General features: G+C 45.4%; 1 protein-coding gene across 1 annotated transcript in view; it reads left to right on the top strand.

The window, feature by feature from the left end:
* rxfp2b (relaxin family peptide receptor 2b) overlaps positions 1–27,724 on the top strand; it is a 264,102-nt gene that overhangs the window by 77,646 nt on the left and 158,732 nt on the right. The window contains 1 exon segment of the mRNA XM_068034408.1: positions 11,912–11,983. Coding sequence (XP_067890509.1) covers positions 11,912–11,983 — 72 coding nt within the window.

Below are 27,724 nucleotides of genomic sequence, written 5' to 3'. Positions count from 1 at the left end.
TGTAAGGCCTTCTATGCAAATGGACCCTACCCTTTCCCCCCCTCATCTCTTTTGATTACGTAACACTGCCCCGATGGCACCATGGCAGCATCCCCATCCCACTCCCCCCAACCCTGCAGCACTGGCACCTTTCCCCCCTCCTGCCTTCAGTTGCTGGTGCCCGTGCTGCTTCACGCTCCCTGGCAAGTCACCCAGGCTCTGTCAATGGCTGCCGGAGAGAGCCGGCACTGAGCTCCTGTTTGCTTGCCATCTCCTTTAACCAGATGAGGCTCTGACATCCCGTGGTTCCTATATGCCATTAGTAAAATTCAAAATGCACCATAAAATTGCAGTCAGTTGGTCAGTTGAGTGCCTTAGTTATCTTCCCAACAGGTCAATGTGCAAAGTCTGCCCTCCATGTTGGCCGCTGCGGTAGATTGCAGAAACGCGTAAAGACATTGGACTTCCGGTGGTCCCTTTAAAATTCCAGTCATAAATTCAGCAGAAAATTTCCAGTCGAAGGCATTTCCAGTCGAAGGCACTTCCAGCAAAGTGCAAGTGACAGAGTGAGCACAGCTCCAAGAAAATTCCTGACCATAATCCTTTATTAGCAGTTGCATAAAAGTAGCTTGTGGTAACTTACCCTTCCCTCATGTGCAAAACTTACCTGATCTTTCCTCTGCAGCTAAATTGAGCTGGGTAGTCCCCATTTTCTAGGTGCTGCGCAGCCACATAACACTCAAATAAAAACAGAAAGTGCTGAAAATACTCAGTTGGTCTGGCAGCATCTGTGGAGAGAGAAACAGATTTACTCTGTATGAAAAATGTCACAGACCTGAAAAATTATCTCTGTATCTCTCTCCACAGATGCTGACAGACCTGCTGAGTATTTCCAGCATGTTCTGTTTTTATTTCAGATTTCCAGCATCTGCAGTATTTTATTTTTATTTTACATAAGCCTCAAATTGGGTCCAAGAGGCATATGCTCACTTCCGATGGAAAGTGCTCAAGATGCCATCTTGGTAAAGTAGTTTGCGCAAATGCACACCTAACAACCACCGGCAACATGCAGAGCAGGCAGCATATGATGCAAATCAGTGTGCAATGCTGATTTGAAGTCACTGACCCCTTTTTCAAACACCACACTCCAGCCAATTTCCTATCTAACTTCATGCAGCTGAACAAGTTGTTAAACAGAAAGAAGGACCTCCCACCAGCGCTATTTAAAGAGGATCATGAAGTACTTACATGTTAGTTGCTGGTGCAATTAGATGTGTTTTTGGAGGTTTCCTATACTTGGCTAAAGTTTGAGTACTCTACAGGGAGTGGTCTGGCTTCTCTTGTGGTACTATCTTTGTCACAAAAAATCTTGAGCTGAAAGAAGTTGTTTCTAGACATGGGTGACCTGATATATTTACCTCTGGAAGTTGAACATGACTGGCAGAATGAAGAGAGGTCACTAAGAGCAGGAAAAGCTGCTAGAAGTGGGAGGAGGGGCACTTGACTGGAGGCCATATCCAACGAGAATCTTCAGGGAGCAGTCCCAATACCCTTGCTTCAACTTCAGCGAGGACCAATGAGTGAGACATCTACATTTTACACAAGAGGGCATAAGTGAAATTTGGCAACTGTTGCAGCCATAACTACAGTCTCAAAGTAGGGCAAGGACAGCATTGCATATGGCTGTTGAGGTGATCGTGGCAGTCAATTTTTATGTGCTTGAATCCCTTCAGACTACCACTTCAGATGTAGGCAACATCTTGCACCTTACAGTGCACTGCTGTATAAGAAGCTCTCTATACAAAGAAAAACACATTCATAGAAATATAGGGCTGGATGGTGCAAAGCAAAAGGTGATGCCAATGGGACAAAATATATGAACAATAAACAAAATAAACAAAAGGTGGGTCTAGAGAATGTGTTAAATGGCAGTAGCAGAATCATGTCTGAAAAATGGCAGCAGAGCTTATGATCTTAAATTATTGAACTCAATGTTGAGTCTGGAAGGCTGTAAAGTGCCTAATTGAAGGATGAGGTGTGCTTCCCAAGCTATTGTTGAGCTTCATTGGGACAGTGTAGGAGGCTAAGGGCAGAGAGGTCTTAGTGGGGTGGAGAAGTAAAAGATAGGCGGCCAGAAGCTCAGGATCACACTTGTGGTCTGAACAGAGGCGTTCCACAAAGCGATCACCAATCTGTGTTTGGTCTCTCCAATGTAGAAGAGATGGCATCATGAGCAGCAAGAATAGTATACTAAATGTAAACCACTGTTTCACCTCTATTTTGGGGAGTGGATTGTAGGAAGGCCTGAGGTAAAAGGGCAGGTATTGCATTGCCTGTGCTAGTGCGGGAAGGTGCTCTGGGCTGGGGGTTGTTGGGGGTGATTGAAGTATGGACTAAAGTGTCGTGGAGGTTATGGCACCTTCAGAATGCTGAAAGGGGAGGGGAGAGGAAGATGTGTTTGGTGGTAGCAGAAATGGCAGAGAATGATCCATTGAATGTGGAGGCTGGTGGGGTGGAATGTGAAGGTAAGGGAACTGCATTGTGGTTCAGGGAAGGGGGGAGGGCAGAAGTGCAGGAAATAGGATGGGCACGATCAAGGACTCTGTCAACCCTGGTGAAAGGAAATCCTGTTTGAGGAAAAAGGAAAACATCAGAAGCACTAGTATGAAAGGTGGCAGCATCGGAATAGATGCGACACAAAGAAAAACTGGGAGAATGGAATACAGTCCTTAGAGGAAGCAGAGTGGAGGAAGCATAGTGAATGTATCTGTGGGAGTCAGTGGGCTTCTAGATATTAGTTGACAACCTATCCCCAGAAATGGAGATAGAGAAGTTAAGGAAGGGAAGGTTGGAGAAGGACCACCTGAAGGCGAAAGTGGAAGCAGATTGATTTTGAAATTTTCCAATTTGGGGTGAGAGCAGGAAATGGCACTGATGCAGTCATCAATGTCCCAAGAAAGAGCAAGGGAAGGGGACCTGTGTCGGACTAGAACAAAGAATATCCCACAAAAAGGCAGGCACAGTGTTACGACTAGGTGAGACAGGTATCTAGGGGTCTTTCACTGTCTTCACCTGGTCTTATTGTAACAAGGTTTAATTTTTAAACACACTATGTTTTGAGCTCCCCCTTGGTGAATTCTTGTTCACCACTTTCCAATTATAAGGCAAATAAATGAGCACACCAGGTTTTCTTAGGTTTAACGAAGAAAAGTGAAATTTATTAAACTTGTTTAAACTCTAATTCAATTAACACCTATAGATATACAATGCAGTCATGCTAGCATGCACACATGATACACACATGTAGATAGGGACAGAAAAGAGCAGAAGAAAAGTAAAGTAGAGAGGCTTGAGGCAGTCTCTGAAGGGTTTTTTGTTGCTACTGTTCCTGTGTTTCCAGCTCACTATAGAGTTTTTGATTGTAGACAGCTCTTACTTTTCATTGGGGCCCAGTATTCTTCTTAAACCTTGTTCATATAGGAGACTTTTCTCTCTTTGAGTTCACGTGTCTTCAATGGGTCTTCCATTCCGTGAGAAAGAGATGAGAGCAGACGGGAGAGAAGTCCAAAAGTCTATTGTGGATTAAATTGGAGCAGGGAATAACCCTATTGTCCTTTGAAGCACTGTCTGTTGATATGCCAATGTCTCTCTCCAGCCAATGTCTCCAATTGTTTTCTAAAGAAAGTTCTTTCTTCCCCCACAACTGTTTAATATCAATGTTCATGTGCAAAATTAATTTTCCTCATTCTTGGCAGGTGGGGGGCTTGCATGACACCCCCACACCCAGGGGAATGAAATGCGATTTGAAAAAAAAGGTGCATTTCATTACAGGGTTTGAGAGAAATATAAGATACAGAAAGAAAAAACATGCATTTCTCGCATTCATTCACATTCATTCATCAATCTTAAAGCTTATTAAATATGGTCTTTTCTGGGTGCCAGGGCTGCTTTAATTTCCCTTTTGTTTCTCAGGAGAGTTAGTAGTGGATGGGTCTATCCTGAAATCTCTGAGTCATTCAAAGACTTTTGACTGTAGTGGATGGACGGTTCCCTTTTCCTCTGACTGTGGGTGGGGGCATTCTTTGTTAATCTCCCCTTTGTTCTCTGGGACATTCCTGCCTGTACATATATGTGCAGACTTGACTGTACTCTCCTGTGATATTTCGACTAGGTTAGGCATCAGCCTCATGGTTTCTGTGCCCCCCAGGAGATCTCTATTTGTCTCCGCAGGTTCCTGTAAATGCTGTTAGCAACTCTGGTGGGGTGCTTCTCGTGTCTGCATTTGCATAGGAGGATGTGGGGTGTAACTTTTCATGTTTTTAGGGGTTGGCTGACTGGACAGTCGGGGTTTTCATCCAGAATTCCTCCCAGACTTCCTTAAACGTGACCTCTTTGTCACGTTTTCCCCTTCTCTTTCTAAACTTTTGCCAGCCGTGTGCCTGCCTGTCCCGTTTTATTTTCGGTGGGGGTCCCTTACAGTTCATGAGCCCTCTGCTGGAGGGTCCTCCTAACACCGGTACAGGACTTAGAGGTGCAGGTTTCACTGTAGGTTGGGGTTTCCCCTCAACCTGGCACATAGGGGCAGCACAGTGGCGCAGTGGTTAGCACCACAGCCTCACAGCTCCAGCGACCCGGGTTCAATTCTGGGTACTGCCTGTGTGGAGTTTGCAAGTTCTCCCTGTGACCGCGTGGGTTTTCGCCGGGTGCTCCAGTTTCCTCCCACAGCCAAAGATTTGCAGGTTGATAGGTAAATTGGCCATTATAAATTGCCTCTAGTATACGTAGGTGGTAAGGGAAGGTGGGGATGTGGTAGGAATATGGGATTAGTGTAGGATTAGTATAAATGGGTGATTGATGGTCGGCACAGACTCGGTGGGCCGAAGGGCCTGTTTCAGTGCTGTATCTCTTTTTTAAAAAAAAAAATGTGATAACTTTGCAGTACTCCACCACATCTTTGTGGAGTTTTGGCCACTCAAACTGCTGTCTTATGTGGGCTTTGGTCTTTCGTATGTACAGCCACTGTAGTCTCATGGGCCCTTCTTAATATTTCTCCCTGGTACCTCTGTGGCACCACTAACTGGTGAACTACTGTCCACTCCTTGCCCTCAGGTCTGTGAGGAGAACTCCAGTTCCTCATCAGTACCTCATTCTTTAAATAGTAGCAGTCAGGGACTCCCTCTGCTTCACTTTCAGACTGGGCAGCCTGTGCTAACTCTTGCAATACTGGGTCAGCTCGCTGAGCCTCAGCTAGGGAAAATACATTTAATTCATTCCCTGGGTCTCCTAACTTTCCAAAGAAAGTCTCATCAGACAGACTTCATGGTCATCTGCCTGCAGTACCAATTCAGTCTCCTCTGGGGGAGCTGGTTTGATCAGGGCCTGATCCGCTACACATTCAGGGATTCTGCAGGGGACCGACTCCTGTCACTGCCCTGTCTCTCTGACCTCCTGCAGTCTTTCTTTTACTATTGGGGGGGCTACCACCTTCACCCCTCCCAGATCATTACCTAGGAGCAGGTCAACCCCATCCACAGGCAAACTAGGGACAATCCCTATAGTCACTGGTCCCGAAACTAGGTCGCACTCCAGGTGTACAGGTGCAGGCATACACTGCCATCCAATACCAATCATCACCATTTTGGTGTTCATTGCACCCCCTGGGGGAAAGGTTAGGCCTTTTTCCAGTAAAAGGGATCTGATGACCCCTGTGTTCCTGAGAATCACTATGGGCTTGCTTGCCCCACTGGAGGGATATGTGTTACTTTCCCTTCAGACACAAAACCCTGATAACCTTCAGGAATCCTATTATCTTTTCCTGCACTTGCTGTAGTAAGCTTCCTGGGTTGCACTCTTACTGCAAATAAAGCCACAGCTTGTTATGCTGTGCTTTGCATCAGGTCCCCATCTTCACTGAGCGGGTATACCCTGATTAACCCTACCAGTTTCCCCTTTAATTTCCAGCAGTCAGCTTTTAAATGCCCTTCCTTATTGCAATGGAAGCACACTGGTCTCCGGGTCTCACTCTTGCTCACATCTTCCTTTTTGGCTGGAGGAGGGCCCCAAGTCTTCTCTGTTCCTTCCTCTTCTAGGACTGCCTGGGCAGATATCATCATCCCACCCTTTGTCCTTTTCGGATTTGTAATGGTGATTAGGAAAGGTTCTCCCCTGGGAAACCGACTTATAAATTAAAGCAAAATCATCGGCCAAACCAGCCGCGTACTGGGCTCCCTGAACCCGCTGCTCCTCTACATGGGTCTTTATTGAGAATGGGAGAGAGTTTTTAAATTCTTCTAACAGGATTACTTCTCTGAGAGTCTCATAACTGAGCTGTATTTTACAGCCCTCAGCTACTGGTCAAAAGCCAGCTGCTTGCTTCCTTCAAACTCCAGATAAGTTTGATTGGTTTGCTTTTTGAGGATTCTAAACTGGCAATAGGCTTCAGGTATTAATTTATATGCCCTGAGGATAGCATTTCTGGTCAGTTCATAATTTGATGAACTCTCATCTGGCAACAAGGAATAAACCTCATGGGCTTTTCCAATTAGCTTGCTTTGTGTTAAAAGAGACCAGGTCTTAGCTGGACATTTTAGCTGCCTTGCCAGTTTCACAAAAGACATGAAAAATGCTTCCACAGCTTCCTCATTGAATTTTGGAATTAATTGAGCATGTTTTAGCAATATTGTATCCAGCCTGAATTTTGCTCCTCCAGATTGGCCATGCTTTCACTAGAGTTACTCTGTCACCCTCTAGTTAACCCAAGCCACTTCAGCTCTCTCTCTTTGGATTCTTTCTGGAATATTCTTTCTCTCTCTCTCTCGCTCCTCTCTCGTTCCTTCCCCTGTCTTTCTCTCTCTCTTTCCTGCCTTCCATTTTCTTCAGATTCCTTTTGGAAGGCTCTCTATTTCTTCCTCTCCCGAATCTCTCTCTCTCTCTTTCTCTCTCTCTCTCTCTCTTTCCCTGTCTTCTAATTCAAGTTTCCTTTGTTCCAATTGTATCTTTGCTAGCATTGCCTTCTCTGGGCCTGCTTCTCACCCTGCTTCTGCTTCTTCAGATTCAAGGAAAAATGGTTGGCCACTAGCCTTAGGAATTCAGACTTCCTGGCCTTGCCACGTACAGTGATCCCACACTGCTCAGCCATTTTTCTCAACTCCTCCATAAACAGTGCTTCTAACTTATCCCAAGTTACTTCACCCTGGATTGGGGAGCTACTAGCTTCAGTTGCAGACATGTTAGTATTCAATCACACACAACCACAAGAAAATCTGTTCTTTTTTTGATTGGGAACAATTTGGCTTTCCACTTCCAATTTCTCTCGTTCATCATTCTGGACGCTAACACCCAAATTTCTGTTACGACTAGGTGAGAAAGGGGTATTTCACTGTCTTCACCTGGTCTTATTGTAACAGGGTTTAATTTTCAACACACTGTGTTTTGAGCTCCCCTTGGTGAATCCTTGTTCACCACTTCCCAATTATTAGGCAAAGATATGATCACACTCGGTTTTCTTAGGTTTAAAGAGGAAAAGTGAACTTTATTAAACTTACTTAAACTCTAATTTGGTTTAACATCTATGGATGTACAACGTGCCCAAGCTAGCATGTAAATGCGATACACACATGCAAATAGGGACAGAAAAGAGCAGAAGAAAAATAAAGTAGAGAGGTTTAAGGCAGTTGCTGAAGGGGGTTTCTTGTTACTGTTTCTATGTTTCCAGCTCGCCGTAGATTCTTTGATTGTAGACAGCTCTTACTTTTCGTTGGGGCCAGTATTCTTCTTAAACCTTGTTCACATAGGAGACTTTTCTCTCTTTGAGTTCACGTGTCTTCAATAGGTCTTCCATTACAACAGAAAGAGATGAGAGCAGACAGGAGCGAGGTCTTTTCCAGTCCAGGAGCAAACAGTTTTAACCCTGTGGCCAGTTCAAATTCAAAAAACTCCAACATCAGTTAGTCGTGTGACTAAACTGGGCTGACCACATCTGTTTGTGTATTTGGCCATCTTAGTAGTTAATCAGGAATGCTTCAATGTCTGGTAGTCAAAAGTCCATTGTGGATTAAATTGGAGCAGGGAATAGCCCCTTTGTCCTTTGAAGTACTGTCTGTTGATATGCTAATGTCTCTTTCTAGCCAAAGTCTCCAATTGTTTTTTAAAGCAAGTTCTTTCTTCACCCACAACAGTTTAAAATCAATGTTCACGTGGCAAAATTAATTTTCCTCATTCTTGGCAGGTGGGGGGGGGGGCTTGCCTGATAATAGCTAGAACATATACAGTTCCAATAGCAACAATTTTTGTTTGGAGGAAGTGAATGGAGTCAAAGGAGTAGTTGTTCATTGTAAGAACAAGTTTAGCCAGGTGGAGGATGATGATGGTGGAAGAGCCTGGCCCATTAAAGTCCTTACCCGAGTCCACTGCAGCAGAACTAGTGTATGACCATTTGCATGCAATCCCGCCCGGGTAAAACTCGGATGTGGGTGGGACCATGTCAGGTACACATCCCAACGCCACTTTTCAGGGCTTTAATCCCTGCCTGTGTCTGAACCCGCCTCCCCTTGGCAGTTAAAATTCAGTGCAACGTTTCAGATCGAAGACCATCACCTGTTCTGATGAAAGGTCATCGGCCTGAAAATCCAAAGATTCTGATCAAAGATGCTTTTTTGTGATAAACCCATTTTCAGCTGTATTAATAATACTGCATCACTCTTAAATATATCATGGAATATTTTTGAATGCAAAAATTTAAATAAAAATTATGTTCTAAAATACTGCCCAATTGCACTGCTTCATGGAAGATTTTATGTTCGATACGCAAATAAGTTTGAGCTTGGCCTCCGATCCTGTGATTCTATGAGGCAGGTGAAATTTACTTTTTGGTCTCCTGAAAGAGTGTTAAATATAAATTCGAACACAAACGTGCCCAAGTTGTTTGCTTTCTTCATGGATTGTTCAAATTTGCAATGCTTACTATTGAAGTGATTTTTGCGGTCAACCGCAAAGCAACGGCACTCTCCACTGATCTCAAAGAAAGGTGTCCACAAAGATTTAGCGATCTCTTTGGTGCAGACTTCAGCTTTCATGACTTCAGCTTGGGTTGCATTTTCCCAGCTCATTGGAGGCTGGCTGGAAGGCAAATGGGGTGGGAATACTGGGATGGAAGCCCAACCTCTTCATGTCAGAAGCGGATATGGCGAAGGGCAGCCGGCATAGTGGAAGGACCTCATGCTTGCACGTGGCGCGCAGGTAATTAAACCTATTTAAAAGGCAATTAATATCAATTTTAAGTGTTTCTGAATTTTTCTATAGTGCAAGTAAACCCTGGGGTTTCAGAGCCTCACCAGGTGTAAGGAAGCAGTGAGCTACTGGGAGTTCAGTTTTGGCTCCAAATGGCAACCATCGTGAGTCCTAACGTGCTTTGGCAGGGAGGGTGGAACAGCACCAACACTGGCATAGGCAATGCAGAGAAGGGGAAAAGGTGCCAGAAGTGCAGGGGCATACTGCCAGAGTGGCATATTGAAGCTGGCACTTGTGTGGAGAGTAAAGGAGGGGTGCAAAGAGGCCTGGAGACTGAATAAATCTGGATGCCATGGGCCTTGTTCACTCAGGTTTCAGTTGCTTCAGTGAGGAGGAGCATCAGAGAGGGAGACAGCTGCAGCCATAGGCATTGGGACAGTTGTATCCAGAGGGGCAGCAAGAGCACCAGCCTCTGGTGCATGGGGGGTGGGGGGGGGGAGATGGAGGAGAAGGAAGCAGAGGGTCTTGCAGCCAGTCCCCTGTGTTGATAAGAGGTTACCCACCAGAGAGGAGCTACAGACCAAGGCTCAGCTACCTTCAGATGTCAGAGCAGCAGTAGCACCAAAGACTTCACCTGTCCAGGAAGGCCATCACAGAGCTGTGTGCCATGATGGAGTATGAGCTGAGCTCCTGGGAAGTGGTGGCCACCCAATACCAGTGGTATTGAAGGTCACCATGGCACTTAATTTCCAAGCCTCAGGATCATTCCAGGGATCAACTGGAGACCAGTGTGGGATCTCCCAGTCTGCATCAAGATGGTCACCAGTGCCATGTTCAAGAGGTCCAGCCAGTGTGTGTGCTTTCACACCAATCCAAAGTCACGCTGAGAGGGCCATAGGGTTCAGGGCCCTCGCTGGATTTCCCCAGGTGCATGGTGTCCTCAACTGCACGCATGTGATAATTAAGACTCCCAGTGATGAGCCTGCAACCTTCATCAACAGGAAGAGCTTCCACTCGATCAATGTACAGCTAGTCTACAGCCATCGCAAGCACTTCCTGCAGGTGTGTGCACAGTTCCTGGAAGTAGCCATGATGCCTACATACTAAGGCAGTGCCAGGTGCCAGACCTTTTCGGGCCCACTATGCACCTTCAAGAATGGATACTGGGTGACAAGGGCTATGCATTTCAGACATGGTTAATGACGGCTATGAGGAACTCTAGCACTGCTGCAAGGAGAGTTAAAGCATCTGCCATGGAATAGCTCAAGTGATCATCAAGCAGCCTTAGGCCTTCTGAAGATGCACTTCAGAGTCCTAGACAGATTTCCAGTATGGCCCAGCAAGGCTCTGGCACATCGTAGTGCTTTTCAGTGCCCTCCACAGCCTCGTGCTACAGAGGGGAAAGCAATTGAACAATGAGGATATTGTTGAGCACGCTGCCTCCTCTGATGATGAGGAGATGGAGGAAGATGATGACAAGGTGCAGGATGCTGACAATGCCCAGGAACCACATGATCCTTAGTAACAGATACATGCAATTTAATAAAGGTTGGCCACCACAGAACCTGCCCTCCCACCGAAACGCAGCACCTCCCGTTTCTGGTCCCAGCATTGCCATAAAATCCAGCCCTTTAAATTTGGCATCAACTCAAGGGAATCTCCAGGCATCCAGCAATGGTGAGGTCAGCAAGCAGGGTAAGCAGCCAATCACACTGAAGTATTCTCACAGACAGTAAATCAGGAAGTAAAAGCCACTGAATTCCATCACTTTTAATTTTTTAATTTTACAGGTAGCAAAATAAATGATTGGGACGTATACATGGGATTAAGGTAGAAGCCAAAATATTGTAAACAACTTTTTAAAAAGTTATTTTAAAAATATGTGGAATTTCTTATTATAATGGAGAAATTTGACATTGAACAAGGGGGCGGCACAGTGGCGCAGTGGTTAGCACCACAGCCTCACAGCTCCAGCGACCTGGGTTCAATTCTGGGTACTGCCTGTGTGGAGTTTGCAAGTTCTCCCTGTGTCTGCGTGGGTTTCCTCCGGGTGCTCTGGTTTCCTCCCACAGCCAAAAGACTTGCAGGTTGATAGGTAAATTGGCCATTATAAATTGCCCCTAGTATAGGTAGGTGGTAGGGGAATATAGGGACAGGTGAGGATGTGGTAGGAATATGGGATTAGTGTAGGATTAGTATAAATGGGTGGTTAATGGTCGGCACAGACTCGGTGGGCCGATGGGCCTGTTTCAGTGCTGTATCTCTAAATCAAAAAAAAAAGTATAAAACTACTCTTTCAGGGCCAGTGAGGCTGTTTAGCAGTAATTATAAACTTAGTATGCCATTAAAATCCCAGTACATCTTATTCAAGAAGGTGTATGTAAATTTTTCAAGGGCTTTCACAGCAATACGAAGAACATAAGAGTGGAAGTTCTTGGCAGTTCAATGACTTCTAATTGATTGCAGTCTGGGCAGCCTTCAACCAAGCACCCTCTGAAGAAGTGCAGAGTCATTGACAGCAACTTCGAGATTTCCAGATTTAACTGTGCATGTGCAGGCTGTAGAAGTTGCTGTCAGTTTCAGAGCAGCAATGACTGCAAACACTGACAGTTTCACCGTCATTCCTATCACAAATTACAAGCCATTATCTTTAACAATGTAACTATGAAGACAGTTACAATACTGTTATTTCATTGTTTTGCAGATATCTGCAGAATAACCGGATCAGATCCATATCAAAAACTGCATTTTCTGGACTTTATAAACTCAGACGATTGTAAGTAAACAGTTAAGTTATACATAGTGACTTATTTTAATGCTTGGGGATAAGGCTAATAAATGTTTTCATGTTTAAACATAAGCATAGGTTTAACATAATTGACTAAATGAAATGTAGTTAGGGCCGCATTTTAATCCACAGATTGTTTGGAGCAGTGAGTCAAGCTGGAACAGAGTGTATATCCCTATCTCCAGCCTATACAATCTTGGAGCATGATTCTTGCTTAGGGCCAGGAATCCATCTAAAACAGGGGTGTCCAACCTTTTCGCGTGAGGGCCGCATTATAATTTCTGTCTTACATAGGAAACCGGTGACACATTTTCGGTAAGATAAAGGTATGAGAAATTTATTTTACTATTAATCAAAACCACAAAGAATGTGCATTTTTGTGAACAAACTTTAGATGAGAAAACTAATTTATTAACTTACCTTCTCGTCGCTAAGTTGAATGCTGATTTAGTGAGATACCTGGCATTGTTTTTGCTTGCAGAAGTAGATAATTCTTCCTGCACGCTGGTTGTAGCCATACGGAGTATTCCGGATAGATGTCCATCTGTCAGGAATGATCTTGATCACTCTCTCTTCCCCCTCTCTCACTCTCTCTGTCTCTTTCTCTACCTCTCTTTGTGTGTGTGTCTCTCTCTCTCTGTCTCAGTGTGTCTCTCTGTCTCTTGCTGTCTCTATGTCTCTCTCTCTGTCTCTCTCTGTCTCTCTCTCTGTCTCTCTCTCTGTCTCTCTCTTTGTGTGTCTCTCTTTCTGTCCTCCCTTTCTGGCCCCGCCACTTCCTCAGGCGGCTCCTCCTCAGTGACAGTGGCGGAGATGAAGAGCCCAGGGCACAAGGCCCAGGCTGTGTCTGTACACAGGCAGAGCCAGTGCTGGGCCTGGGCCCGAGCTCAAGGCCAGGAAGGCTGCACCGGGAACGGAGTTTGTGTGGGAAGCGCCAGCAGAAGGGCAGCTCAACCCAGGTGATGCCATCTTCCTAAAGGAGCCAGAACATCAAGTACTGAAAAGTATCCACCATCTTTATAAAGGAGGACATGAGAAGCAAGGCATCTCTGCCATGTCAGTGAAGGAGCTGCAGCCATTGTCAGTCAAAGACGGGCCAGAAGAAGCCAATGGCAGATTTCTAGTGGAAGTTTCTCATCCTTGGCAGGCTGGATGGAAACCTTTGGTGGGCTGGAGTCTGGCCCACTGGCCGTATGTTGGACAACCCTGATCTAAATGAACAAAAGTGACATGAGGACATTATCACTTCCACATTCCCCTCCCAGTCTCACATCATTCCTTCATCATCGCTGAGTCAAAATCTTGGAATCCCATACTTAACATAATCATAGAGGCACCACCAACACTTCAAGGACTGCAGCATTTCCATAATATCTATCACCATTATCTCAGGGCAACGAGGAATGGGCAATTAATATGGCCTGGCCTGTGTCACCACATACTAAGAAAGTTTTCTTTTACCATACATTTTCATGAGACATTCCCCCCCGCCCCCCCAACCTGTTTCCTTGGTGTCCACCCTGCCCAAGCTCTTTACATTTAATTACCTTTCCAGTTCTTCATATTTGCCAAATTGTTAGTGGCCCGCTTTGCTAAGTCATCTTCGCTTCTTTTGAAAATTAACACTGCTACCAACCCCTCCTCAATAAATCCACTCATAACCTTTTCATCTTCTCTAAGTACCACCCCATCACTAACCTTTGCCCCAAATCCCTGAACATGTTGCTTCCCAGATATGTGCCTATTCCTCTTAAAAATCCTGTTTAAATCCCTTTGGGAGAAATTGGGCTGGTAGCACCCATTTTTAGGGTGCAATGAGAGCCCTCAGCCATCCAAAATGGTATTCATGGTGCACGTGCATTCTTGTGATGCAAAGCGCACTGGAAGCTATCTTGGTTCAGGAATTATCGCTGGCACGCCAGATGTTTGCAGAGTAAGATCATATGCAATGGTGATTAGATGCCTGCACTGAGATTTTGCAGCTCAATGGTCCAGCTGAGGCCCTCCTTTAAGCTCGCACAGATGAACATACATAAAGTAGCAGGAAGGATTCCCCCCCACCCCCACCCCCACCCCACCACCGGCACTATTAAAGGGATCGTCAATTAACAGGTTAATTACGGATTGATTTATTCTAGCTGATGCTACAATTCTACAAGATTTCCATAGTTCTGTCAAGGGAGTGGTGTGGCAGATGCTTAAGTAGTTTTTGCTGACATCAAGGCTTCTGTACAAACCAGTTGGAATAGAGTATGACTCGGAGAATCAGCAGAGAAAACACATAGCAGGACAAGTTGCTAGAAGAGGGAGGAGGATGAGGAGAAGAAGGGCACGTGGCAGGCCATATCCACCCAGGGTGTTCAGGGAGAAATTCTCCTGCTTGAACTTTGGCGGGAAACAATGTGTGAAATGTCTGTGCTTTTTTTCATTCCTTTATGGGATGTGGGCGTCGTTGGCAAGGCCAGCATTTATTGTCCATCCTTAATTGCCCTTGACAACTGAATGGTTTGCTAGGCCATTCAGAGGGCAGTTAAGAGTCAACCACACTGTTGTGGATCTGGAGTTTCATGTAGACCAAACGGGTAAGGACATCAGATTTCCTTCCCTAAAGGACATTAGTGAACCAGATGAGTTTTTACGACAATTGATGATAGTTTCATGGTACTGTCACACAGAGTCCATATTTTTTGCCAAGACCTGAGAATCTATGTTTTTAAAAAAAATTAAAATGATTTCAGTGGACATTGAGAAATCTGGAGATAGCCGAACTTTATGGATGCTTTTGGAAGGAAGGCAGGGTGAACGAGAGGTTCTTTGGTTTTGACCAGTAAACAAATACTGGAAACCAGGTAATTTCAAGGAAACCAGCAGAAGGTTTGACCAAAGAGCTACCCTTTGTGTGACGAGAGAGAATTTATTACTTAGCATGTGACTTGTTTCTGGAAAATTTCAGTTTCATTTTGAACTTTAAACGCCAGTGAGTTTGGACTAAAGCAGACAATTGGAATTTGATCTGGACTTGCCAGGAGATCAGAAGAAGAACCAGACAAGTATTACCTTAATTAATTATTAATACACAGGGCCCTGTTCTTTGCAGACAGAAAGAACATGTACACACATTGCGCCTGTTTCAGCTGAACAAAATAAGTGACAGCCATTCACTGGTTCATTCCTCAGGGCAATGCCTTGACCAATCAGAGTCAAGCTGCCTGGTTTAAATTTCAAACAAAGCTTGGCAGTTAACTGTCACTCACTGTAAACTGGTGCATTTCCCATGGCAACAGGGTGGTGGTGATAGGAGATTTTAATTTTCCCAACATTGACTGGGATTCGCTTAATGTTAGAAGTCCAGATGGAGCAGAATTTGTAAGGAGCATCCAGGAGGGTTTTCTAGAGCAGTATGTAAATAGTCCAACTCGGGAAGGGGCCATACTGGACCTGGTGTTGGGGAATGAGCCCGGCCAGGTTGTTGAAGTTTCAGTAGGGGACTACTTTGGGAATAGTGATCACAATTCCGTAAGCTTTAAAATACTCATGGACAAAGACGAGAGTGGTCCTAAAGGAAGAGTGCTAAATTGGGGGAAGGCCAACTATACCAAAATTCGGCAGGAGCTGGGAAATGTAGATTGGGAGCAGCTGTTTGAAGGTAAATCCACATGGGATATGTGGGAGGCTTTTAAAGAGAGGTTGATTAGAGTGCAGGAGAGACATGTTCCTGTGAAAATGAGGGATAGAAATGGCAAGATTAGGGAACCATGGATGACAGGTGAAATTGTGAGACAAGCTAAGAGGAAAAAGGAAGCATACATAAGGTCTAGGCGGCTGATGAAAGACGAAGCTTTGAAAGAATATCGGGAATGTAGGACCAATCTGAAACGAGGAATTAAGAGGGCTAAAAGGGGTCATGAAATATCTTTAGCAAACAGGGTTAAGGAAAATCCCAAAGCCTTTTATTCATATATAAGGAGAAAGAGGGTAACTAGAGAAAGGATTGGCCCACTAAAGGACAAAGGAGGAATGTTATGCTTGGACTCAGAGAAAATGGGTGAGATTCTAAACGAGTACTTTGCATCGGTATTCACCGAGGAGAGGGACATGACGGATGTTGAGGTTAGGAACAGATGTTTGATTACTCTAGGTCAAGTCGGCATAAGGAGGGAGGAAGTGTTGGGTATTCTAAAGGGCATTAAGGTGGACAAGTCCCCAGATCCGGATGGGATCTATCCCAGGTTACTGAGGGAAGCGAGAGAGGAAATAGCTGGGGCCTTAACAGATATCTTTGCAGCATCCTTAAACACGGGTGAGGTCCCGGAGGACTGGAGAATTGCTAATGTTGTCCCCTTGTTTAAGAAGGGTAGCAGGGATAATCCAGGTAATTATAGACCGGTGAGCCTGACGTCAGTGGTAGGGAAGCTGCTGGAGAAGATACTGAGGGATAGGATCTATTCCCATTTGGAAGAAAATGGGCTCATCAGTGATAGGCAACATGGTTTTGTGCAGGGAAGGTCATGTCTAACCAACTTAATAGAATTCTTTGAGGAAGTGACAAAGTTGATTGATGACGGAAGGGCTGTCGATGTCATATACATGGACTTCAGTAAGGCGTTTGATAAGGTTCCCCATGGCAGGCTGATGGAGAAAGTGAAGGCGCTTGGGGTCCAAGGTGTACTAGCTAGATGGATAAAGAACTGGCTGGGCAACAGGAGACAGAGAGTAGCAGTAGAAGGGAGTTTCTCAAAATGGAGACGTGTGACCAGTGGTGTTCCACAGGGATCCGTGCTGGGACCACTGTTGTTTGTGATATACATTAATGATTTGGAGGAAAGTATAGGTGGACTGATTAGCAAATTTGCAGACGACACTAAGATTGGTGGAGTAGCAGATAGTGAAGGGGACTGTCAGAGAATACAGCAGAATATAGATAGATTGGAGAGTTGGGCAGAGAAATGGCAGATGGAGTTCAATCAGGGCAAATGCGAGGTGATGCATTTTGGAAGATCCAATTCAAGAGTGAACTATACAGTAAATGGAAAAGTCCTGGGGAAAATTGATGTCCAGAGAGATTTGGGTGTTCAGGTCCACTGTTCCCTGAAGGTGGCAACGCAGGTAAATAGAGTGGTCAAGAAGGCATACGGCATGCTTTCCTTCATCGGACGGGGCATTGAGTACAAGAGTTGGCAGGTCATGTTACAGTTGTATAGGACTTTGGTTCGGCCACATTTGGAATACTGCGTACAGTTCTGGTCGCCACATTATCAAAAGGATGTGGATGCTTTGGAAAGGGTGCAGAGGAGGTTCACCAGGATGTTGCCTGGTATGGAGGGCGCTAGCTATGAAGAGAGGTTGAGTAGATTAGGATTATTTTCATTAGAAAGACGGAGGTTGAGGGGGGACCTGATTGAGGTGTACAAAATCATGAGAGGTATAGACAGGGTGGATAGCAAGAAGCTTTTTCCCAGAGTGGGGGTTTCAATTACTAGAGGACACGAGTTCAAAGTGAAAGGGGAAAAGTTTAGGGGGGATATGCGTGGAAAGTTCTTTACGCAGAGGGTGGTGGGCACCTGGAACGCATTGCCAGCGGAGGTGGTAGATGCGGGCACGATGGAGTCTTTTAAGATGTATCTAGACAGATACATGAATGGGCAGGAAGAAAAGAGATACAGAAGCTTAGAAAATAGGCGACATGTTTAGAGAGAGGATCTGGATCGGCGCAGGCTTGGAGGGCTGAAGGGCCTGTTCCTGTGCTGTAATTATCTTTGTTCTTTGTTCTTTGTTAACACCTCTAGCAATCAGAGTTCACTTGCCAACCAATCAGCATTCTCTTCTCATGCATTATAAGTTGTTGTTTTCCCTTACATTGGATATTCATACGTATTGTCCTGATGAATGCAAGACGAAAAGCTTCAACAACACATCTCTATTTTCAGCAATATTACCTTTCTTTAAAGAAACTTTGCTCTTGGAAAGAAAAATCTTGTATTTTTAAAGAAATCCTGAATTTGCAGAAACCGTGCATCTTTAAAAGGACTTTTGCATTGAATGTGAGAACTGACACCTGTTGCTATATCCCTGATGGAAGACCTATGTGAAGCCTTCTAGAGTTAAATTTCTTTGAATGCCTGCCCAACATAGAGTTCATCAACCTCGACTGGAAAGACTTCAAGTGGCATCCAATTATTCAACTTTGGGACACCTCGCCAAACCAAAGAACTTCCTTCCAGATCATTACAGTCTAAGTTTTTTTTTATTCCTTTTATTCCTTTGAAACAGCTGTAAACCAAAAATCCATTTTTTCCCAATTCACCAGTTTTTGGATGTATGTGCATGTGCATGAGGGCTAGGGAAAAAATAAGGAGCTTTAATATCTTAATTTGTATATATATTTACTTCATTACTGGTTAAGACTTGGTTTTATAATAAACGGTTAATTTTGTTGTTCATTCAAGAAATCTGGTTGGTGCGCTTTATTCTGGGGACAAATAGAGTATCTAATTGGCTGTTTCGATATGTGGGAAAATTTATTGATATACTGTGACCTGTGAAGAAGTGGGACTGAATTAACAGTACAGTCCTCCCACCTCGGTCGTAACAGTGCCATTCTGAGACTAGCTTTCAATTCCATATTTTTATTAATTACCTTTTTTTAATTAATTAATTGAATTTAAAATCCAACAGCTGCCACGATGGGATTTGAAACCATGCATTAGCCTGGGTCTCTGGATTACTAAGCCAGTGACATTACCATTATGCCACCCATTCCCCCTTCACTAAACAGGTCCTCACTTAAATCTGCCAACTACTGCAGCCACAAATCCAATCTGAGAGATGGACGAGCACTGCATTGTCAGTGGCTGTGAAGGCGGCCATGGCCATGAACCTTTATGCATCAGGCTCCAGTCAGGCTGGTGCTGGAGATGTTAGCAACATCTCACACTCGCCGTTCACTGTGCATAACTGAGGTCACTGAAGCTCTCTATTCAAAGACAGCTAACTATATTTCATTCTCCCTTGCCAGAGGTAAGCAGGCAGAGTGGACATGTGGGTTTGCTAGGATTGCAAGCTTTCCAATGGTGCAAAGTGCCATTGACTGCACGCACATTGCATTGTGGGAGCTAGATGTCAACTCTGCACGTACTGAAACCAAAAAGGATTCCACTCCCTCCACATCCAGGTAATGTGTGACCATAGGCAGTGCATCATGAAGGTCAGTGTCTGGCATCTTGCCAGCCCTCATGATGCCTTCATTCTATGGCAGTCTGCTGTCCCAACTGCATTTCAGCTGGCGTTTGCAAGTGCCAGAGCAAGTGCTAGTACTTCTTCATCAGGCAGCTGCACTTACTTTTGCCCTTCAATGAGGCTACACTGGCTGGCTGGGTAGTAATTCTTAGGTATTTGAAAGTATAAATGCACAAGGGGAGTGTTGTTGGGCTGAAGGAAAGGGGTTGGCTGGAAAATAAGAGATCCATGGTCACACCGCGTACAGCTTGTACTTCATGCCAGATTGCAGGATGAGGGGAAGTGGGATTTGAGAAGATGCATAAGGCAAGAAAATACCATCATCCTGGATGTTCTCGGCAATGCCATTTGCAATGGCCTCCGTCACTGCCTGTCTAATGCTTCACAATACCGTCTCTTCCAAGGGACTCAGGTGATGCAGGCCTGCATGTCCCCTGCCGGTTCTCTGCTGCTCCCTCCAGTTATGTGCTACTTTGTCTGTTTGTGTGTTGCAATGTGTTTGTGTGATGTACCTGTGATAGCTGAATAACTGGAAGTATGTGGAAGCTCCAAGGTATGGGTGTGAGGCTGGCAAAAGTGGTAAACATGAGAGGATGAGGTGCAGCAAGTTCACACACTTCCAATTAAGTGCCTGTTGAACCCATTAAGGAGCTCATTAATAGGCTTGTCAGCAGCAATTTGGAATTTTTAAAGGAAGGGAACTGGGAGAACTCCATGTCTGGACCACAGAAGGGTTTAAGAGACATGAATAATGCAGAAGGCCATGAGAACTATGGGAAGGGCTGATTAAAATAGTACAGGGACAGAAAATAAGCTCAGCTGCTCCAAGAGTGCCACAGAGTCGCCGTTACTATAGCTGGAAGACTTGCTTTTCTCAGTGGTGAATGGTAGGAATCTGAAGAGGGACTTGAGTCCACTGTCATCAGTGGGGCACCTGGAGTTGGCAGGGGAAGGCCTGGTGAATGCACAAAGCCCAGCTGAGGGAGTTCAGATGGGAACAGGCTACTCTGACATTGGACAGAGCAGCCAGGATGAGCTTCAGCAGTTGTAGCCTCCTAGACAGCAGGAGGCCAGAGGAACACAGCGAGGGGCTGCAAGGGGAAGAAGGCACTACCCAAGGCATTGGTCTGCAACCCAAGAGTCAACTGTCTGTGAAAGACAGAGCACTACTGCCATATGAGGTTATGCCTATCCAGGCAGATGGTGTCGATCATTTGCGCTCTAATCCACAATGACCTGAGGTCTTGCCTTCCCCCGTGGAAGACCCTTACCTGCAGTCATCAAAATCACCCTGCATTTCTAAGCAACCAGTTCATTCCAGGTATCAGCTGTGGACCTCGGTGGCATCCCATAGTAGACTTTTTTTTTTATTCGTTTGCAGGATGTGGGCATCACTGGCTAGGCCAGCATTTATTGTCCATCCCTAACTGCCCTGAAAGTGGTGATGAGCTGACTTCTTGAACTGCTGCAGTCCTTGGGGTGTAGGTACACCCACAGTGCTATTAGGAAGGGAGTTCCAGGATTTTGACGCAGTGACACTGAAGGAATAGCAATATAATTCCAAATCAGGATAGATGTGGCTTGGAGGGGAACTTGCAGGTGGTGGTGTTCCCATGCATCTGCTGCTCTTTATTTTTATTTTTATTTCGAGATACAGCACTGAAACAGGCCCTTCGGCCCACCGAGTCTGTGCCGACCATCAATCTCCCATCTCTAATCCTACACTAATTCCATATTCCTACCACATCCCCACATTTCCCTACCACCTACCTATACTAGGGGCAATTTATAATGGCCAATTTACCGATCAACCTGCAAGTCTTTGGCATGTGGGAGGAAACCGGAGCACCCGGAGGAAACCCACGCAGACAGGTGGTAGAGACCGGATTTGGAAAGTGCTGTCGAAGGAGCCTTGATGAGTTGCTGCAGTGCATCTTGTAGATGGTACACACTGCTGTCTCTGTACATCGGTGGTGAAGAGAGTGAATTTTGAAGGTGGTAAATGGAGTGCCAATCAAGCAGGATGCTTTGTCCTGGATGGTGTCGAGCTTCTTGAGTGTTGTTGGAGCTGCACCCATCCAGTCAAATGAAGAGTATTCCATCACACTCCTGACTTGTGCCTAGTAGATGGTAGACAGGCATTAGGAAGATGGAGGTGAGTTATTCATCGCAGAATTCCCAGCTTCTGACCTCCTCTTGTAGCCACGGTATTTATATGGCTACTCCAGTTCAGTTTCTGGTCAATGGTAACCCCCAGGATGTGGATAGTGTGTGATTCAGCGATGGTAATGCCATTGAATGTTAAGGGGAGATGGTTAGTTTCACTCTAGTTGGAGTTGGCCATTGCCTGGCACTTGTGTGGCGTGAATGTTATTAGCCACTTATCAGCCCCGGCCTGGATGTTACCCAGGTCTTGCTGCATATGGACATGGGCTGCTTCAGTATCTGAGGAGTTGCAAATGGTGTTGAACATTGTGCAATCATCAGTGAACATCCCCACTTCTGACTTTATGGTGGAGAGAAGGTCACTGATGAAGCAGCTGAAGATGGTGAGGCCCAGGACACTACCCTGAGGAACTCCTGCAGTGATGTCCTGGGACTGAGATGATTGACCTCCAACAACCACAACCATCTTCCTTTGTGCTAGATATAACTCCAACCAGCGGAGAGCTTTCCCTGATTCCCATTGACTCCAGTTTTGCTAGGGCTCCTTGATGCCATACTCCGTCAAATGCTGCCTTGATGTCAAGGGCAGTCACTCTCACCTCACCTCTTGAGTTCAGCTCTTTTGTCCATGTTTGGAACAAGGCTGTAATGAAGTCAGGAGCTGAGTGGCCCTGGCGGAACCCAAACTGAGCATCAGTGAGCAGGTTGTTACTGAAATCTCATCATGCCATCAGGCAGGTCAAGGATGCCATATTCAGGGAGGCAAGTGACTATATCCACTTTGACAGAGATGGGTCTGTGCAGACACCTAGGGTATTGGGTTTTGCTTCCATCTATGGATTTCTTCAGGTGCAGGGCATCATTGATTGAGCCCTCATGGCTATCAAGGCACCCAGTGACCAGCCAGTGAGATCCCCCAATAGGAAGGACCTCCACTCCTTCAATGTCTTACTGGTCTGCGACCACAACAAGAGCTTCCTCCACATGTGGGGGAAGACTTTGGTTCGGCTACATTTGGAATACTGCGTGCAGTTCTGGTTGCCACATTACCAAAAGGATGTAGAGCTTTGGAGAGGGTGCAGAGGAGGTTCACCAGGATGTTGCCTGGTATGGAGGGCGCTAGCTATAAAGAGAGGTTGAGTAGATTAGGATTATTTTCATTAGAAAGACGGAGGTTGAGGGGGGACCTGATTGAGGTGTACAAAATCATGAGAGGTATAGACAGGGTGGATAGCAAGAAGCTTTTTCCCAGAGTGGGGGATTCAATTACTAGGGGTCACGAGTTCAAAGTGAGAGGGGAAAAGTTTAGGGGGGATATACGTGGAACGTTCTTTACGCAGAGGGTGGTGGGTGCCTGGAACGCGTTGCCAGCGGAGGTGGTAGATGCGGGCACGATAGCGTCTTTTAAGATGTATCTAGACAGATACACGAATGGGCAGGAAGCAAAGAGATACAGACCCTTAGAAAATAGGCGACAGGTTTAGATAGAGGATCTGGATCGGCGCAGGCTTGGAGGGCCGAAAGGCCTGTTCCTGTGCTGTAATTTTCTTTGTTCTTTGTATGTGCACTCCCGTTCTTGGCAGCTGCCATGAGTTCTTCATGTTCCGCCAGTCCAGATTGCCTCAGATCTTCAATCCACCCCCACAGTGCATGGATGGATCCAAGAGAACAAGGGAAATCCCTTGAAAAGTTGGCTCCTGACCCCTCTACAGGAGACCCAGTCAGAGGCACAGAGACAATACAACCAATGCCACCTGCTCAGCAGGAAAACCATTGAGCAGGCCATCAGGTTTCTGAAGGTGTGATTCCAGTTGGGTGGCATTCTCCAGTACCTTCCTGCAATATGTCTTTGTCATTGCAGTGGTCTGCTGCACTCTCCATGACATGCCCCTCCAGAGAGGTATGGACCTTGAGGTCAGTGAGGCCCTGGAAGGAGACAGCTCATCCGGGGAGGAGCAGGAAGTAAAAGATGAGGAGGAAGGAGAGGTGGAGGAGGATAAAATTGAACAGAGGGTTGCCCCTGCTGCACAACAAGGTGGCCTCTTCCTGCCACCTTCTGCGAAGTGGACCTCCCTCCTCTCCCTCACGACCAGCATTAGATCCAGCTGGGCATCGATGAAGTGAGGGTCTGCCTTGCTCCTAGTGCCAGGCCTCCAGCTCCTCCGTGACCTCTTGCTTTCCTCTGGTGCTTTGGAAGGAAGATCTCTCCTTCAGGATAACCAGTGGCCTAAGTGATGGCTGCCGTTGAAGTCCACATGAGTCCCACACCTGATCTGGTTCACCTCTATTCCCGGCCCAACTGGCTCTAGGTGTATAGGAAATCAGTTTCCATACCAATTAAGGGCTTACCCATTTGAAAATCTGAATCTGAATCAGTTTCCCAAAACAAAAGGGGCCAGGTTCCTGTTTCCCACCTCTGTAACGATAATCTAGCCTGTGATGTCTGTCCTCCATTCAACCTTCTGGATCAAAGCTTCTAGCACTGCATTAGAAAACCTCAGAACCCTCTCTCTGGCCTGCTGTCCCATTGCTACATTTCCTTTTCCATTCTACCACCTGCTGCAACCAGTGTGCACCTCCCCTTTAAGAGGCACATGCTGGCTTTAAGACGTGCAGGCGAGCTTTAACTTGTGCTAGCCATGCACACATCTGCTCCCCCACCCCCCACCCTGAGCGTGCAGCAAGTCAGCAGTGTGTTTAGCTTGGGCTGCACACCGCAATAATGGTGATGAGCAGGCAGGACGAAGTTTATGTGCTACTTGCATCACCTTGAGCAAGCATGGGGTAATCATGCATCATGATCCCCCCGCTCGAAAATCGGCACAATACAAATTTTAGTGCAGAATGAGGTTGAAATCAGCAGTGAAAAAGGGATCACCTATCAATTCACAAGCATTTCCTCATCCAAAAAAATGATTGCGCATCTGAAACCATGGTTGCTGCTGATAGTGAAGGGAAGTGAAAACATCACCCCACAACAGAGTTTGAGCTGTTTTTTTCCTCTTCTAAATTGCAGCACAAATGAATGCCTGGGGTCCTGCTTCAATGGCGACAAGAATTCAGCCATTTTAGATTTTTGTTCTGATATATTGGAAAAAAATTCTGAGGGACAGGATAAATCTTCATTTAGAAAGACACAGATTAATCAAAGACCGTCAGCATGGATTGATTAACAGAAGGTCATGACTGACGAACATAACAGAATTTTTTTGACGAGGCAACAAGGACAGTGGATGAGGGTAGTGCATTTGATGTAGTCTATATGGATTTTAGCGCGGCTTTTAATAAGGTCCCACATGGCAGACTGGTCATGAAAGTAAAATCCCGTGGGATCCAAGGCAAAATGGCAAGTTAGATCCAAAATTGACTCGAGTTAGGAAGCAAAGGATAATGGCCGATGTATGTTTTTGTGACTGGAAGGTTGTTTCTGGTGGGGTTCCGCAGGGGTCAGTACTGGCTCCCTTGCATTTTGTGGTGTATATTTTGGACTTGAATGTAGGGGGTATGATTAAGAAGTTTGCTCATGATACAAAAATTGGCCATGCAGTTGATAATGAGAATGAAATCTGTAGACTGCAGGAAGATAGCAATGGACTAGTCAAGTGGGCAGAACAGTGGCAAATGGAGTTCAATCCAGAGATGCGAGAAACATAGAAGCATAGAAAATAGGAGCAGGAGTAGGCCATTTGGCCCTTCGAGCCTGCTCCACCATTCATTATGATCACGGCTGATCATCCAACTCAGTAGCCTGTTCCGACATTCGCCCCATACCCTTTGATCCCTTTAGACCCAAGAGCTATATCTAACGCCTTTTTGAAAACATACAATGTTTTGGCCTCAACTGCTTTCTGTGGTAGCGAATTCCACAGGCTCACCACTCTCTGGGTGAAGAAATTTCTCCTCATCTCAGTCCTGAAAGGTTTACCCTGTATCCTTAGACTATAACCCCTGGTTCTGGGCACCCCCACCATCAGGAACACCCTTCCTGCATCTACCCTGTCAAATCCTGTTAGAATTTAATAGGTTTCTATGAGATCCCCCCTCACTCTTCTGAACTCCATTGAATATAATCCTAACCGACTCAATCTCTCCTCATATGTTAGTCCCGCCATCCCAGGAATCAGTCTGGTAACCTAGCTGCACTCCCTCTATAGCAAGAACACCCTTCCTCAGATAAGGAGCCCAAAACTACACACAATATTCCAAGTGTGGCCTCACCAAGGCCCTGTATAATTGCAGCAAGACATCCCTGCTTCTGTACTCGAATCCTCTCACTATGAAGGCCAACATACCATTTGCCTTTTTTACCGCCTGTTGCACCTGCATGCTTACCTTCAGCGACTGGTGTATGAGAACACCCAGGTCTCGATGCATATTCCCCTCTCTCAGTTTATAGCCGTTCAGATAATCTGCCTTCCTGCTTTTGCTACCAAAGTAGATAACCTCACATTTATCCACATTATACTGCATCTGCCATGCATTAGCCCACTCACTCAACTTGTCCAAATCACCCTGAAGCCTCTCTGCATCCTCCTCACAACTCACCCTCCCACCCAGTTTTGTGTCATCTGCAAATTTGGAGATATTACATTTAGTTCCCTCATCTAAATTATTAATGTATGTTGTGAATAGCTGGGGTCCTAGCACCGATCCCTGCGGTACCCCACTAGTCACTGCCTGCCATTCTGAAAAAGACCCATCTATCCCTACTCTTTGTTTCCTGTCCGCCAACCAGTTTTCTATCCATCGCAATACACTACCCCCAATCCCATGTGCTTTAATTTTACATGCTAATCTCTTATGTGGGACTTTGTCGAAAGCCTTCTGAAAGTCTAAATATACCACATCCACTGGCTCCCCTCATCAACTCTACTAGTTACATCCTCGAAGAATTCTAGTAGATTTGTCAAGCATGTTTCCCTTTCATAAATCCATGCTGACTCTGCCCGATTCTACCACTGTTCTCTAAGTGCTCTGCTATAAAATCCTTGATAATGGACTCTAGAATTTTACCCACTACCGACATCAGGCTGACTGGTCTATAATTCCCTGCTTTCTCTCTACCTCCCTTTTTAAATAGTGGGGTTACATTAGCTACCCTCCAATCTGTAGGAACTATAGAATCTTGGAAGATGACCACCAATGCATCCACTATTTCTAGGGCCACTTCCTTAAGTACTCTGGGATGCCTACCATCAGGCCCTGGGATTTATCGGCCTTCAATCCCATCAATTTCCCCAACACCATTTCTCTACTAATACTGATTTCTTTCAGTTCCTCTCTCACACTAAGCCTTGTGTTCCCCAACAGTTCTGGTATGATATTTATGTCCTCCTTTGTGAAGACAGAACCAAAGTATGCATTTAGTTGGTCAGCCATGTCTTTATTCCCCATAATAAATTCCCCTGTTTCTGACTGTAAGGGACCTACATTTGTCTTCACCAATCTTTTTCTCTTCACATACCTATAGAAACTTTTACAGTCAGTTTTTATGTTCCCCGCAAGCTTGCTCTCATATTTTCCCCTTCTTAATCAATCCCTTGGTCCTCCTTTGCTGAATTCTAAACTGCTCCCAATCCTCAGGTCTGTTGTTTTTCCTGACAAATTTATATACCTCTTCCTTGGATCTAATGCTATCTCTAATTTCCCTTGTAAGCCATGGTTTGGCTACCTTTCCCGTTTTAGTTTTGCGCCAGACAGGGATAAACAATTGTTGCAGTTCATCCATGCGCTCTTTAAATGTTTGCCATTGCCTATCCACCTTCATCCCTTTAAGTAACGTTTCCCAATCTGTCATGGCCAACTCGCGCCTCATACCTTCGTAGGTAATGCATTTGGTAATGCCGAACAAGGCAAGGGAATATACAGTTAATGGTAGGATACTGAGAAGTGTAAAGGAAAAGAGGGACATTGGAGTGCATGTCCCTGGATCTCTGAAGGGAACTGGACAGGTAGATAGGTGGTCAAGAAGGCATACGAGATACTTACATTCTATGCTTCGGCTAATAAAGGCAGGAGCTGGGAGGTTATACTGAAACTGTATGAAACACTAGATAGGCTATAGCTGCAGTACTGTGTGCAGTTCTGGTCACTGCACTATAGGAAAGATATGATTGCATAAGAGAAGGTACCGAGGACATTTACGAAGATAATGCCTGGACTGGAGAATTTTAGTTAGGAGGAAAGATTGGATAAGCTCGCGTTGTTTTCTTTGGAACAGAGGAGGCTGAGGAGAGACCTTATTGAAGTGTATAAAATTATAAGGGATCTAGATAGAGTGGATAGGAAGGTTCTATTTGCCTTGGTTGAGGAGTCCATAACCAGAGCACA

Source organism: Heterodontus francisci, chromosome 6 (assembly GCF_036365525.1).
Source record: "Heterodontus francisci isolate sHetFra1 chromosome 6, sHetFra1.hap1, whole genome shotgun sequence".
Lineage (NCBI taxonomy): Eukaryota > Metazoa > Chordata > Chondrichthyes > Heterodontiformes > Heterodontidae > Heterodontus > Heterodontus francisci.
This window is presented reverse-complemented; position numbering and strand designations above follow the sequence as displayed.